General features: G+C 42.0%; 1 protein-coding gene across 2 annotated transcripts; it reads left to right on the forward strand.

Moving 5' to 3' along the window:
• The first annotated feature begins 475 nt into the window (after positions 1-475).
• On the forward strand, positions 476-14,681 carry LOC115102934 (phospholipase ABHD3-like). Of its 2 annotated transcripts, none has more exons than XM_029623391.2 (9): positions 476-771; positions 1,947-2,110; positions 5,192-5,374; positions 6,402-6,447; positions 9,512-9,624; positions 10,166-10,339; positions 10,739-10,787; positions 10,930-11,043; positions 13,602-13,718. In XM_029623391.2, the coding sequence occupies exons 1-9, from the start codon at positions 613-615 to the stop codon at positions 13,620-13,622; spliced, it is 1,023 nt and encodes a 340-aa protein (XP_029479251.1). In that variant the 5' UTR covers positions 476-612; the 3' UTR covers positions 13,623-13,718. The 2 variants fall into 2 exon arrangements, with proteins under 2 accessions (XP_029479251.1, XP_029479250.1); XM_029623390.2 differs by having other exon boundaries at positions 479-771; positions 10,930-11,095; positions 13,602-14,681.
• Positions 14,682-15,271: the final 590 nt, after the last annotated feature.

Consider the following 15,271-nt stretch of genomic DNA (forward strand, 5'->3'; position numbering starts at 1 on the left):
ACTTCCACTTTTACTTGAGTAACTTTCTATTAAGGTATCTATCTATACTTTTACTCAAGTATGACAATTGGATACTTTTTCCACCACTGGGCACATGCAACATGGCCCTTGCGTAATTCCAGTCGCGGTGATGTGACACAGCCTTGACTGTCCCCACACTCTGGGTCATGGCTAGAAAGGTACAACTTTTGTGATATTTATTTCAAAAGTTATTTTTTATTGTTGCATTTTAGCTAACCCTAACCTTCACCCTTTCCTGACCTTAACCTAATTATCCTAACCTGCTACTTTAATCATCCTAACCTGCTGCGTAAATTATCCTAACCTGCTACGAAAAAGATACATCGGACAAAATGTGTATTATTTCTTATCAAAACCCGCTCCCGCTGTCCCGGATGCAATGTTGGCTGCTTCCACTGCAGGTGTTATATAGCCTAATATTGCGTCTGCTACAGCTCAGCGCAGTCCGGGCAAATAGCGCCATCGTATGCCTCTATATATATCGCTCCCCTTGACTTTCCCCTTCACATTAGTGCATGCATCCAGAGGAACAGAGGTTTCACTCGAACCTGGCCGCTATACCTGAAAGCGCGAGATAACAGGGACCTGGCAATGATCTCACTGGACTTCAATTTGAATGTTTTGACAAGGGACCTGTCACTTTATCTGGAAAACCAAGTGAAAGTTGGACTTTTTGGATCTGGAGTATTGTCACTGGTGCTTGGCTTCAGCGCAGCTTATGTCTACTATTACTTGATCTCTGTCGCGAAGGTAGGGAGGTCACAGAGACTGCTTTGAAGAATCATTATTTGGGATACATTGTAACCTGCAACTTGTCTATTAATTAATAGAATGTGGCATACCGGTTATTATGAGGGACATTGCTCGCGCTTTTGCGCATCAAACCGGCTCAGCTGCTGCATGGTTTGCTGAGGGGGCTGATTTATTACAGTAGCATACGAGCATCTGCGGTACTGCCCATGCGATATAATCTCTCAATAAAATGCTATCGTATGATTTTTCTCCGGACTAAATGTGAAAATTCCAAATTTGTACAATTAGGCCAAGGCTACATATTTACAAAAGTTGAATTGCTATTTAGGCCGCATATATTTTATCGTGAGTCCTTTGTTGGTCTTGTAATCTGAAATGTCGATCATGTAGGCTCGGTTTAGGCTATTGTCATACAAGCTGTCAGAAATCTTCATGCAGTGATTGTTCCTTACCTACTGAATATTCCTAAATTAATGAGTTTTGTCCAATATTCGATTTCCCCAATAATGAAAAGCATAGGCCTATATAACATTAGGCGATCGTTTGATAATAATAAAGCATACAATAACGGGCCGTGCATTCCAATTTTTGTTATACAGGTTCAGAGATGTGCTGCACATGTATAAGGACCGATATGCTCTGATAGGACAGATGTGTTTGATATTGTGGTGACCTCATATAATCCCATTTACAACACTGCCTACTGTCACTGTATTCTCATTACCAGTCTCCTTAGTGACTGCAGAATGTCCTTAAAACTCACCAACACATTTAATATTTTCTGACACTTTATACAGTCCTCTAGACCAAAATTAGAGCAACATAAAATATTGAGTTTCCAGCCTTGATGTTGCATTACACAATTACACTATAGTTGTTGAGATCCTTCCTTTGGAATCAATATTCAAAATCATGTGATTTCAGTGAAGAGGGGCTTCACAATGTTTTTGAAGGGTATTGTCAGGGAGGAGTGGTGTAGATGGTGAATGATGAAGCATAATTAACTGTATTCAGGAGATTGTTTTTGTCGTCTGTAGTATACACTGTGTAAATTCAATGTAGGAAAGGCAGAACAATGTATCTTTGACTTGCATGGTCAGACATTCCTCCTCCGCTTCCCCTCAATAACGTGAACGCCACATCACTCACACACTTCATGTCTTGTATTCCAGAAGCCCCAACTGATTTCCGGTGGTAAGAAGTTCTACCAGTTCCTGCGGGACCAATGTCCCGTGGTGTCAGAGACCTACTACCCCACCTTCTGGTGCTGGGAGAGCCGGATCCAGACGGTGCTTAGGCCATTCGTCACGGCTAAACCGGGGGTCAGCTACAGAAAGTAAGACTTGTACAGGATCAAAAGTGATGGTAGTGGTGTTATTGTTGAAAGAACTATCTCAAAATGAACATATTGCGAGAGGATCTTTAGCATGTGAAGGGAAGAGTTTCCCTGGTCTGATGATGAAATGTACTCAGAAAGTACTCAGACCCCTTGACTTTTTCCACATTTTATTACGTTACAGCCTTATTCTAAAATGAATTTAAAAAATCAAATCCTTAGCAATCTACACAGTACCCCATAATGACAAAGCAAAAACAGGTTTTTAGAAATGTTTGCATATAATAAATAAAACATTCTGCATCATTGACGGTCCCCAAGAACACAGTGGCCTCCATCTTTCTTAATTGGAAGAAGTGTGGAACCACCAAGACTTCCTAGAGCTGCCCGGCCAAACTGAGCAATCGGGGGAGAAGGGTCTTGGTCAGGGAGGTGACCAAGAACCCGATGGTCACTCTGACAGAGCTCTAGAGTTCCTTTGTGGAGATGGGAGAAACTTCCAGAAGGACAACCATCTCTGCAGCACTCCACCAATCATACCTTTAAGGTACAGCCTGATGGAAGACACTCCTCAGTAAAAGGCACATGACAGCCAGCTTGGAGTTTACCAAAAGGCACCTAAAGACTCTCAGACCATGAGAAACAAGATTCTCTAGTCTGATGAAACCAAGAATAAACTCTTTGGCCTGAATGCCAAGCATCACTTCTGGATGAAACCTGGCACCATCCCTACGATGGATGTTTTTCAACAGCAGGGACTGGGAGACTAGTCAGGATCGAGGATGAACAGAGCAAAGTACAGAGAGATCCTTAAATGAAAACCTGCTACAGAGCGCTCAGGACCTGAGGCGTAGGTTCACATTCCAACAGGACAAAGACCCTAATCACACAGCCAAGACAACGCAGGAGTGGCTTCGGGACAAGTCTCTGAATGTCCTTGAGTGGCCCAGCCAGAGCCCGGATTTGAACCCGATCGAACATCTCTGGAGAGTCCTGAAAATAGCTGTTCAGCAACACTCCATCAAACCTGACAGAGCTTGAGAGGATCTGCAGAGAAGAATGGGAGATACTCCCCAAATACAGGTGTGCCAAGCTTGTAGTGGCATATCCAAGAAGACTTGAGGCTGTAATTGCTGCAAAAGGTGCTTCAACAAAGTACTGAGTAAATGGTCTGAATACTTATGTATATGTGTTATATATATATATATTTATTGTATTATTATTATTATTTTGTAAATTAGAATACTTTTCTTAAAACCTGTTTTTGCTTTGTCATTATGGGGTGTTATGTGTAGATTGATTGACACATTTTTATTTTATTTGATCAATTTTAGAATGAAGCTGTAATCTAACAAAATGTGGAAAAAGTCAAGGGGTCTGAATACTTTCCGAAGGCTCTGTATATAACATATATAATATAGTATATTCCACAGAGCTAGAATCAAAATAGTGATTTGATCTGATTTACTGATCGGAAATACCAAATTATTTGATCGTCGTCATTAGTTACTGTATTTATGTACGCTGTCCACTAAGGAGCAATATCATCATCAACTTCAATAGCCAATCTTGATAGAGTAGGCTGCCTGTATCTTGTGAGGCTGATCACTAGTGAAACAAAGTGGTTGTCAAGAAAATGGTGCAGGTGGGACTGCACGGCTGCAATTGCACAGGCAGCCCAATTCTGATCTTTTGCCCAATTAGAGGCAAAAGATCTGCTCTGATTGGTCAAAATACCAATTAGGTGGCAAAAATGATCTGTATACTAGGTTCAGTTTGGTCCAGCAGAACTCGGGCCAGGTGAAGGGAAAGTCCGTGCCTCGCATACTCTTTTACAAAACCCTTCGCTTAAAAAACACAATATTACTTTGTCCCTCTTGAGACGCCATAGCAACAATATAGTCAGTATACAATTCCTCAAAATAGTTAGAATGAATCTAAGATAAATCGGTAAATAATTTTGCCGTTTTTGCCGAGGAGGTCTGGTCGCACAATTTTACATCTAAGTAAGATGCTTGGTGCAGTATTTCTCAAGTGAAAATATAGATCCATATAAGTTCCAACAAGAGAATAAACATTACAATAAGGGCACAAGGCAGATGGTTAGAGTCTTGGTAGTTGATTTATAATCCAAAAGGAGAAGGCAAGAGAATGGTCGTGGACAGGCAGAAGGTCAAAACCAGATTCTGAGTCCAAGAGGTGAAAAGAGTTGCAGACAGGCTCGATGTCAGGGCAGACAGAAGGGTCAGGCAGGTGGGTACGGAGTCCAGAAAAAAACCTGCAAAGGTCAAAACAGGGAAGACTAGGAAAAAGATCATAGAAAACAGGCACATGGGAAAACACGCTGGTTGACTTGAAAACATACAGGACGAACTGGCACAGAGAGACAGGAAACACAGGGATAAATACACTGGGGAGAATAAGTCACACCTGGAGGAGGTGGAGACAATCACAAGAACAGGTAAAACAGATCAGGGCGTGACAATTACAGTTGTTAATAATTCTTTACTTTAAAGTATTCTCTCTCTCTTATATTTATATATATAAAAAAAAAATATATAAAAAAAAAATATATATATATATATATATAGACTTCATGACAAAGATGCCTACGTAGTGAATTGTGCATAGGCCTATCAAATGTGTGACAGTCTGAAGACTTACAATGACAGCTCAAAGAGACACACGTTCTTTAATAGACTACACTGTGGGGGTTTCCTTTAGGGTTTACTAACTGAATTCAGGTTGCGAATGCAGTCCGGCAAGACCGGCAGTGTCAATTTTGCGTGCGCTTTGAATTTATGGCCACTTGGTGTGAAGTAAATACGCTAGGCTTCCATGCTACAACCTGTTTGGATAATGTGCTACTGCGTTTTTTTTCTGATCTGATGCCGTGGAATTGTATTAGTGCAGACATTGGGGAAGAAATGCGTCATCGTTTTCCTTTTCGAGAAACGTGAAGTGTTCTCGGGACAGTCCCGGGATCCCGGTTACCCGTGATAATCCCTACTGCTGTCTTTTTCTACCCGACCTGTCCCGCTTCTCTCCTGACTGTTATGTCTGACCTCCTCCTCTCTGCAGTGAGCTCATTGGAGCAGCAGATGGAGGGCAGATCTCTCTGGATTGGTTCGACAACGATGACAGCACCTCCCACCCCAACTCGGCCACGCGCCCCACCGTCCTGCTGCTTCCAGGCCTGACCGGCACCAGCAGAGAGTCCTACATCCTCCACATGGTCCAGCAGAGCAGGGAGCTGGGATATAGGTGTGTGTTCTTGGCTAAAAGTACTAGACAGTACTGCACCGTTTTCATTAGTTCAAACTGTTGTTCCATTCAATACTGTGGATTAGGCCTATATCATCGCCCGTCTAAACACTGTGTACAGTCAACTTTTGATAACACATCTGTTTCAGTGCATTGCAGTTCAGTGGTCCAAATTCAAACACATGTTCTTTGCAGTGAACATGCTCTATGTCAGGAGTTGACAGTACTTTCAACCGCATTTGTACATTGTGTGATAACAACTGTGTATGAATGGATTAGGGTTACTTGAGGTAGGCAGCTGCAACAACAGAGAGGCTAGCCAAGCTCTCAGTAGGCAGAGCAGAGCTGCTTTGGAAAGAAAGAGCTGAACGTTGCACAAGCACTAAGAGATGCCGAGGGAGGCAGTTTCTTCTCCTCCAAAAAAAGCCCCTCTGTGTTCTTTGTACTCGTTCTTCAAAACGGAGGGAGCAGTTTAGAGAAGGTGCAGGAGGGGGGCAGGCAAGCAAACGGAGCAGGGAAGGGAGGGTGGCATGCAAGCTATCAAAGCAGGGAAAGGAGGGGGGGCAAGCAGGAAAACTCAGCATCTTTCACCCCGGCCCTCACCCCTGTCCTGCTAGCTTAGTGAATTACAGCTTACTGGTACAAGCTTTGCAGCAGGAAGCAAATGTACGTCACCACTCCTTGCTGTGTCCACCCCCCAATCTACAGTATGGCCCCACCCTGCTGCTGAGTTTTACAGATAGAAACGGCAAGTTTGACTATCTCATGTAACAGATGAGTAGAGAAATGTATGATACTGCTGTTCAGCACTAACAGGAAAACAGATTGGGGGCAGCGTGTTATGTTGAGTCATGCAGTGCACCCTGGGAGTTAGAACATAGTTATCACACACAGTCTGCTGGCACTCGCTTACATTTAGGAACGTAATCATATTAGCATTAGTCTCGTAATTTCTCAAGGAATATGCAAGGAAAGAAATGGAGTGAATGGAATTCAAAAGGGTAAAGTCCATGTTTTTGTGTTTCAGGTGTGCGGTATTCAACAACAGAGGGGTGTCTGGAGAAACTCTCTTGGTAAGAATCTAATGTTCATACAAAGTACAGTTTCAAAAAGGATTTGTGCACGTGTGCCTTTTTTTTTGCTTTAAATTCAGACCTGCATTCAAGAACACAACCGTTTGCAACGGCTATATTACTCCGTACAATCCTAAAGGTATCTTCATCTACACGACTATGCAAACACTCACAACATGACAAAGACATAGGCCCTACATCCTAGTGGTGCTCCACATCCCCTGTGCAGGCTTTCCCCTGCATTGTCATTGGTGCTATTTATCAGTCTGACATCCCCTTCACCATGTCACCGAGCAGCCCATAACATGTCTGTGTCATGCGTAACCCATAGTGTGTAACCCATCGTGTATTGGGTAACGCGTAGGGAGTCTAGTCCAGACAGGGTGCAGACAGGCTATGTTGTAACATAGCAGGGATTGAAGTTACAGGTTGATAGATAGTGTATTCTAACACTGGACCATAGAGCAGAAGGACCTTGCCCTGTCTTCACCAAGCACATGCTATTCTAAATCAAATCAAATTTTATTTGTCACATACACATGGTTAGCAGATAATGCGAGTGTAGCGAAATGCTTGTGCTTCTAGTTCCGACAATGCAGTAATTACCAACAAGTAATCTAGCTAACAATTCCAAAACTACTACCTTATAGACACCCACTGTAGCTCACGCTTTATCTATGAATCTATGCCAAGTTCCAGATCTATTTAGCCAACGATTAGGGTGTCAATCCCCATTGAAGGGAGGAGGTGCTATGGTGCTATTCAAGAGATGCTAATGTGCTAATCAATTATATCAGGTGTCGGTGGCACCCAAAACAGCTCAGCCAAATCGACAAATGGAACCTTGTATCATGCCATATTTTGTGGTAACAGTGTTCGTTTTGAGATCTGTGCTCTCAGAATAAATAAATGGGTTGTTTCGTGTCTTGTCGTTGTTGTATTCACATGCACAGTCACAAAGACAGACACACATGCACTCAAGCATAAACACACAATGACACATGCACGAACACAAACACACACACCAGTTACTGTTATCTTGTAACCCAGGCCAGGGTTTCATCTGAAAGGGCTATTCTCAGTTGCCAAACTGGGCCAATACTGTAGTGCACACAGATAATTAGGAATTAGAGTACAAGTAATTTAATAGGATCTCTATGAGTGGACATGTGAAAAAAATCAAACAAACTTCACGTGTTGTCTGCATGATGAGGTAAGAAGTACTCTAATTATGCCTAGTTAAATAAATACTTCCAGTATTTTGTATGTACAGGTATGTATATATACCAGTACTATGATCTCTGAGTAGAACTATTGCACTACATAACGTGGTGGTAAGAAAGGAATGACCCTTCTTCCACTAGCTTTGAGGTTTTATGCAAATGCCTACACATTTATAAGCCTTTGACTGTTTTCTTTGTGGCCAGTTTAGTGTCAATGGCGTCCATTGTTTAAATAGGGCACAGTATTAGAATGAATGTCCTGCTGTGTGCGAGGTTCCCTCTCGGAGCTAATTCAATTTTTCAGGTTTCGAACTGCCTCCGTTACACGTAGTTGGTCCATTTGAGTCGCATCATATTTCATAGTAATATTTACCATTACTACAAGAAAATGGATGGTTATAGGACATTGAACTGTGTTGTATTGTAGTAAACTTTAGTACCGTATCATCAAAAGGGAAATTGGTTCAAGCTGTTTTTATTGTGGATATTATCGTTGTAACCAGTACAGTTCCTACTCCTCTCAAGTCGTCTACTCAAAAACGTAGGCTACGAGGACACAGCAAGTGGATGTGTCTGCTGTGAAGAAGAAAAAAACAGCTTCCACTTTGGCTGAGCGTTGCGCATGAATATTGATGAGGAAAGGTACTGGTATGCAGCCACAGAGATAGACAACATGTCTACCTGAGAAATAGGTAGGAAATATGTCAAATGGACTTGAAACGCTGAAGTGATGATGACGGGGAGTATAAAGTTATAAAACCTGCTCCTTTAAGGTTATTTTACATCCATGTGTTGTCAGTTATTAGTACTTTTAGTGTTTTTTTTTAGGTACAACATAGAACAGTTGTAAAGCTGTAGCCTGTCCCATTTTAGATTGTACTAGTATTTGAATTCATTGTCACCTTTAAAAACCTGTTATGTTTAATTTAGTTTCGTCAATGAATGTCCCGAGTGACGCAGCGGTCTAAGGCACTGCATCTCTGAGCTAGAGGCGTCACTACAGACCCTGGTTTGATTCCAGGCTGTATCACAACCGGCCGTGTTTGGGAGTCCCATAGGGAGGCGCACAATTGGCCCAACGTCGTTAAGGGTTTGGCCGGGGTAGGCCGTCATTGTAAATAATGATTTGTTCTGAATTGACATGCCTAGTTAAATAAAGGTTAAATATAAAATAGAGTTTTTTAAAACTTATTTTCTTTTCTCAAACCTTAGAGGCCCATTATTGTTCTCCGTGTCTGTGGTCTCATTTGACTAAGCGGGTCACTTGCTTCATGTTTCACAAGAACTTCTTGCATTAATTGATAGTGATGGACAGATGCTACAGTCCAAAGGCTATCCAGCTGCTACACAGCTCTGACTGCTCTTTAATGGTGCTATAACTGCTCCTTGTGGTTGCTACTGCGCTAACTCCAAATAGCCTGAATCAGCCATTTGTCATGCCAGACCTTTTTCTACCACTCATCAATAGAGCACCATAAACTACATATCGTCATGGAGATTGTTTGGCCTCTAAACCACAAGCAGTGTTTGTGCACGTGTGTGAGAGAAGGTACGAAGGCTTGAGTGTAATTCATGTACCGTATGTGCACGTCTGACTATAGACACCCTAACAGTATGTGCACGTCTGACTATAGACACCCTAACAGTGTGTGCACGTCTGACTATAGACACCCTGACAGTGTGTGCACGTCTGACTATAGACACCCTAACAGTGTGTGCACGTCTGACTATAGACACCCTGACAGTGTGTGCACGTGCAGGGAAATACAGTAGACACACTGTACACACACTCTGCAAAAGCACACACGGTGAACTCTTCTTGTCTTTTGTGTGCCACCCAGACCCCCAGAACGTACTGCGCTGCCAACACAGAGGACCTGGAGGCTGTCATCGAACACATCCAGAGGACAAATGAGGATGCCCCTCTCATGGCTGCTGGGGTCTCCATGGGCGGGTAGGTGCCTCTTCATGCATTCTCACTTCAATGGACAGTGACACGATACACTGGGCCAAATCCCAAGCACATGCATTACTCAGACTTCTGCATCCATCGTGTATTATTGTAGCTTATTGACATCAACGGGATCTGTATAGAGCAATACTATACTACAGTATTACTTCACTGAACTGTGGGAGTCAGTCGGAGGCGAGTACGGCTTATGTAGAGCCTCGAGAGCGCACTTGGTCATCCTTAGGTTTTTAATGATATTCAGAAAAGGTCAACGCTCACCGGTAGAAATTATGTTATGTCATGGGTTGGTTATGTATTTTGACATTTTGCAGCCTCATGCTTTCCCCCTGTCAGAAAACAACACTTTTCAGTTGATTCAGAGAGCTCAGCCTCTCAGTAGTGCTTACACCATGTCAAAAGAGGTATTCAAGCTATAATCTCCTAGCTAAGTGCAGATTGATGAAAAATGTAACATTCACAATCATCCTCTGCTCTCCCCCCTCCCTTCTCCCCACGACCCTCTCACCCCTCTTTTGAACTCCAGGATGATGCTGGCAAACTACCTGGGGAAGAAGGGCAGGGAGACGTGTCTGAAGGGTGTGGTTGTGTTCTCGGCAGGCTGGGATGTGTTTGCGTGCACAGCGTCACTGGAGAAGCCTCTGGACCGCTTCCTCTTCAACTCTTACCTCACTAGCTGCCTGCAGGCAGGTGTGGACAGGTGGGTGGGGACCAGAGGAAGCTGGAGCCTGGGCTGGGGGATTAGCCTATTTTAGCTGTTAGTTGCACTGAGGTACATTGTTTTCCTTTTAGCGGCTAGCACCTGACCCCTGAGGGTTGTGGAGGGTGTGAACTAGCTTGGCCACAAGCCTCTCTTTCTTTCTTTCAATTCCTCTCTCTCTCTCACTCCCCTCCCTCTCTCTCTTCGCTATCTCTCTCTGGGGATCCTGGACATATTTTATACTCTGTACTTTACTCTCAGAACCCAATCATATCATGAACATTGCCACTGGATATTAAAGCAAACTCCCATGCTTCCCCACGATCCCCATTGAAGAAAACCTACTTCCCCATTGAAGCAAACCTACTTCCTGCTTCCTCATGTTTTTCTCTCCTCTAGACACAAATCTGTCCTTGAGAAGAGTTACGACATTGATCATGTGATGAAGGTAAAATGCACTTCCTTTTTAACGACCTCCTGTAAATCCAATCAAAGTCAAAGAAAGCAATCTATTCTAACCACGTTCTAGTCTCGTCCTTATGGCCCTCTTGGACTGCTGCCAAATGTTGTTTATCCCAACCCCCATGCAGGCCAAGACCATCCGAGAGTTTGATGAGAGGTTCACGTCTATAATGTTTGGCTACCCCACCAACGATGACTACTACCACGATGCCAGTCCTATCCACAAGCTCAAGTCTGTGCAGGTGCCCATGTTGTGTCTAAACGCTGCAGACGACGTCTTCTCCCCCTGTCATGGTGAATCCACAATCACACCCCACCCCTCCATGTTGGTTGCTTAGCCGATGAGCAAGGCCTATACGGAAAGACAATGCAGGCGAATACACAATGAGTGTTGATATAGAACAGTGGTTCTCAAGCGTTTTGGGGTTGGGGACCCCTTTTGTGATAACAAATTCGTCAGGGACCACCTTTAAATCAGAGCACAAGAAAATATCATACAAGGAGTTCTGCTATGACTTTGGCAGTGCATGCCGGATGAACCACGTCTCGGGCCCTGGGAAGGCACATTTTGGCACACGTTTTGCCATGAGGCAGAGAGAACTTTGCAATTTTAAAGATTGCATTACAGTGCCTTCAGGAAGTATTCACACCCGTTGACTTTTTCCACATTTTGTTGTGTTACAGCCTGAATTTAAAAATGGATTTAATTGAGATTTTGTGTCAACGGTCTACACATAATACCCTATAATGTCAAAGTAGAATTATGTTTGTAGAATTCAAAAAGTTTTCAACATCTTTGTTATGCAAGCCTAAATAATTTCAGGAGTAAAAATGTGCCTCACAAGTCACATAATAAGTCACAATCAGTTGAGCTGTGAATTTCAAACACAGATTCAACCACAAAGACAAGGGAGGTTTTCCAATACCTCGCAAAGAAGGGCACCTATTGGTAGATGGGTAAAAAAACATACTTTGAATATCCCTTTGAGTATGGTAAAGTTATTAATTACACTTTGGATGGTGTATCAATACACCCAGTCACTACAAAGATACAGGCGTGCTTCCTAACTCAGTTGCCGAGGGGGAAGGAAACCACCCAGGAAATTCACCATGAGTCCAATGGTGACGTTGAAACAGTTACAGAGTTTAATGGCTGTGACAGGAGACAACTGATAGATCAACAACATTGTAGTAACTCAACAATACTAACCTAAATGACAGAGTGAAAAGAAGGAAGCCTGTACAGAATAAAAAATATTCCAAAACATGCATCCTGTTTGCAATAAGGCACTAAAGTAAAACTGCAAGAAATGTGGCAAAGAAATTAACTTTATGTCCTGAATAGAAAGCAAATACATCGCTGAGTACCACTCTTCATATGTTCAAGCATGGTAGTGGCTGCATCGTGCTATGGGTATGCTTGTCATCAGCATTTTTTAAATAAAAAGAAACGGAATAGAGCTAAGCACAGGCAAAATCCTAGAGAAAAAGCTGGTTCAGTCTGCTTTCCAACAGACACTGGTAGACAAATTCACCTTTCAGCAGGAAAATAACAGAAAACACAAAATGTACACTGGAGTTGCTTACCAAGACAACATTGAATGTTCCTGAGTGGCCAAGTTAAAGTTTTGACATAAATTGTTTTAGAAAATATATGGCAAGACTTGAAAATGGCTGTCTAACAATGATCAACAAACAACTTCACAGAGCTTGAATTTTTTTTTAAGAATCATGTGCAAATATTGCACAAACCAGGTGTGCAAAGCTCTTAAAGAGACCTACCCAGAAAGACTCACAACTGTAATCACTGCCATAGGTGATTCTAACATGTGTTGACTCAGGGGTGTGAATACTTATGTAAATGAGATATTTCAAAAATATATGTTTTCACTTTGTCATTATGGGGTATTGTGTGTAGATGGATGAGGGAAAAAAATAAATGTAATCCATTTCGAAATCAGACTGTAACACGACAAAATTGCTCTGAATTCGCTGTTCGAATGCAGTCTAAGCTATAACCACTTTTGGAGCTAATCGTGTCCTGATGTGGACAGCAGATGGGAGCCAAGTATTCATTGCTAATTTAGCCCCCTAATTTACATTTTGAGAAAACAAGTTATGTTAAGTGGCTGCCTAGCTATCTAGCGTTCACAAGCTCTGCATTTCAGAAACAACAGTAGCAATTACTCCTGGTGCACTGTTCAATTATTTAATAATAACTACATACATTTTTGGAAGAAAACTCTGGTTTTGCTATAGCCCTCTCCGGCTTTCATTGCGTTGAAACGTGAGTTTGTCCGAGGTGTCGGAACTCGACTACAGTTGCGATCCGTTAGAGCGCAGCGATTGGTTGCCCAAAATTCGGGGATGGGGCTTAGCGAATGGTCAATTGGTGCAGTACTGTGGATATCATAACAATTGAATAAAAGGTTTCTCTTTTTTTTTTTCATTCTATTTCTTTGATGGATACCAATATCCCTGTGAGCCTCCCAGGCCCATGTTGCCCAGGGTTAAGAACATCAATTGGAGATGAATAACATTGCATTGTATTGTATTACACCCTCTAAACTTATTCCACGGTCCCTTGGCCAAAATTCGTTTAATCTGTTAGTAATATAAAAAATAAAAAAATATATAATTTTATATCTACCTGTACATTTCTTGCAATGCCTTAATGTGTATACAGTATTTCTGTGCGGTTTTGGAAGTTAAATTGACAATCTACTGTATACTTGGTATATGTATCCATTGCTTGACTGCTAGATTATTAACAATGCGTTTTGTCTCGTCTCCTCCTCAGCCATTCCAGTGGAGGCAGTGAAGCAGAACCCTAACCTAGCCCTCCTTATCACTTGCCATGGGGGCCATATTGGTTTCCTGGAGGGCCTGTGGCCCCGACGGAGCACCTACATGGATCGCGTGTTCAAGCAGTTTGCCAAAGCCGTCATCGAACAGGGTGGTGACCTGAATGACCTTTCCAGCTAGTATGACCAGTTCTCTTTTTCCTTCTCTCTGTTGTTCCTTCACACCTTCCTTTTCTCCCTCTCCCTTTCCTTAATTCCTTTTCTCCTTCCCCCAGTCCTTCTCTCCTTACTTCCTCGTCTCTATCCCTCCCTACAAGCAAAAAAAAACATTTTCTTTTGAAGTGAACACCCTGTCACAATCCAACATTTGTCCGTCCACTCATGTATTCCTTCATACATTAATTAATTCAATGTATGTCCCCATGAATTCATACTATGCTTATTCGAAAAAGTGATTGCAATTGCTCATGTCGACGGTGAAAAGATGAGTATGTTCACATTAGTTGTGCTAGCTAAATGTGTGTGGTGGAAATACTTTTTCAAGTTAACAGAAGTACTGTATGACATGTTTTCCACTGTCTTTCCCCGTCCGTCAGTGTTCTCAACAACTTGTGTATGAGTATGATTTTAGTCCTCAGGGATTGTATTTATTTTTACATAGTCCATCTCTGTCTGTCTGTCTTTGTTATGAATGTGAATGTTTTATGTTGAAGATCGTTAATTCCTTAAAAAAAAAAAAAAACATATCTAATCTCTCATGACAGACAGCTAGCTGCTATAGTAGCGTGATACTTGGTTCTTGGTTCGAGATGATAACTTCACCTTACCCGAACAGATCACAGTATTTATGTTCCCTTGAATTGTTCTGCATGCACTTTTGTTCACACATTCTACCTGTGCGCACACCAAATAGCTCTAACAATGTAACTCATTATTAATGATAAGGAATGTGAAATTGCACTCTTAGTTTGAACGAACCATGCCTCTAATTCCTTCATGCAAGCACACTTGACTTCAATTATTTTTAATATGTAAGTAACTATACCCAAAAGGCCTAATAAATGAATATACAAATACCACAGGGAGGTTATTCAAATCAAATCAAATCAAATGTTATTTGTCACATACACATGGTTAGCAGATGTTAATGCGAGTGTAGCGAAATGCTTGTGCTTCTAGTTCCGACAATGCAGTGATAACCAACAAGTAATCTAACTAACAATTCCAGGTTGTCCAGGTTGTTAAAGACACAGCCAAGTCTTAGTTACTTCATGGACCAGTACTGTATTTTACCCTACTTGTAGGGTATTTGCTGAGCATATCAACCTGAAACCTCACGTTAAAATGAAGGTCCTAGATACAGTGACGTGTATGATATACAGTGCCTTGCGAAAGTATTCGGCCCCCTTGAACTTTGCGACCTTTTGCCACATTTCAGGCTTCAAACATAAAGATATAAAACTGTATTTTTTTGTGAAGAATCAACAACAAGTGGGACACAATCATGAAGTGGAACGACATTTATTGGATATTTCAAACTTTTTTAACAAATCAAAAACTGAAAAATTGGGCTTGCAAAATTATTCAGCCCCCTTAAGTTAATACTTTGTAGCGCCACCTTTTGCTGCGATTACAGCTGTAAGTCGCTTGGGGTATGTCTCTATCA

The sequence above is a fragment of the Oncorhynchus nerka genome, linkage group LG20 (genome assembly GCF_034236695.1).
Source record: "Oncorhynchus nerka isolate Pitt River linkage group LG20, Oner_Uvic_2.0, whole genome shotgun sequence".
Classification (NCBI taxonomy): Eukaryota; Metazoa; Chordata; class Actinopteri; order Salmoniformes; family Salmonidae; genus Oncorhynchus; species Oncorhynchus nerka.

Excerpts from the sequence above, each read along its gene's own strand:
- LOC115102934 (XM_029623390.2), top strand. The coding sequence starts at position 613 with ATGATCTCACTGGACTTCAATTTGAATGTTTTGACAAGGGACCTGTCA. Across the intron at positions 9,625-10,165 it reads GCTGGGGTCTCCATGGGCGG|GATGATGCTGGCAAACTACC; the intron begins GTAGGTGCCTCT and ends TTTGAACTCCAG. Across the intron at positions 10,340-10,738 it reads CTGCAGGCAGGTGTGGACAG|ACACAAATCTGTCCTTGAGA; the intron begins GTGGGTGGGGAC and ends TCTCTCCTCTAG.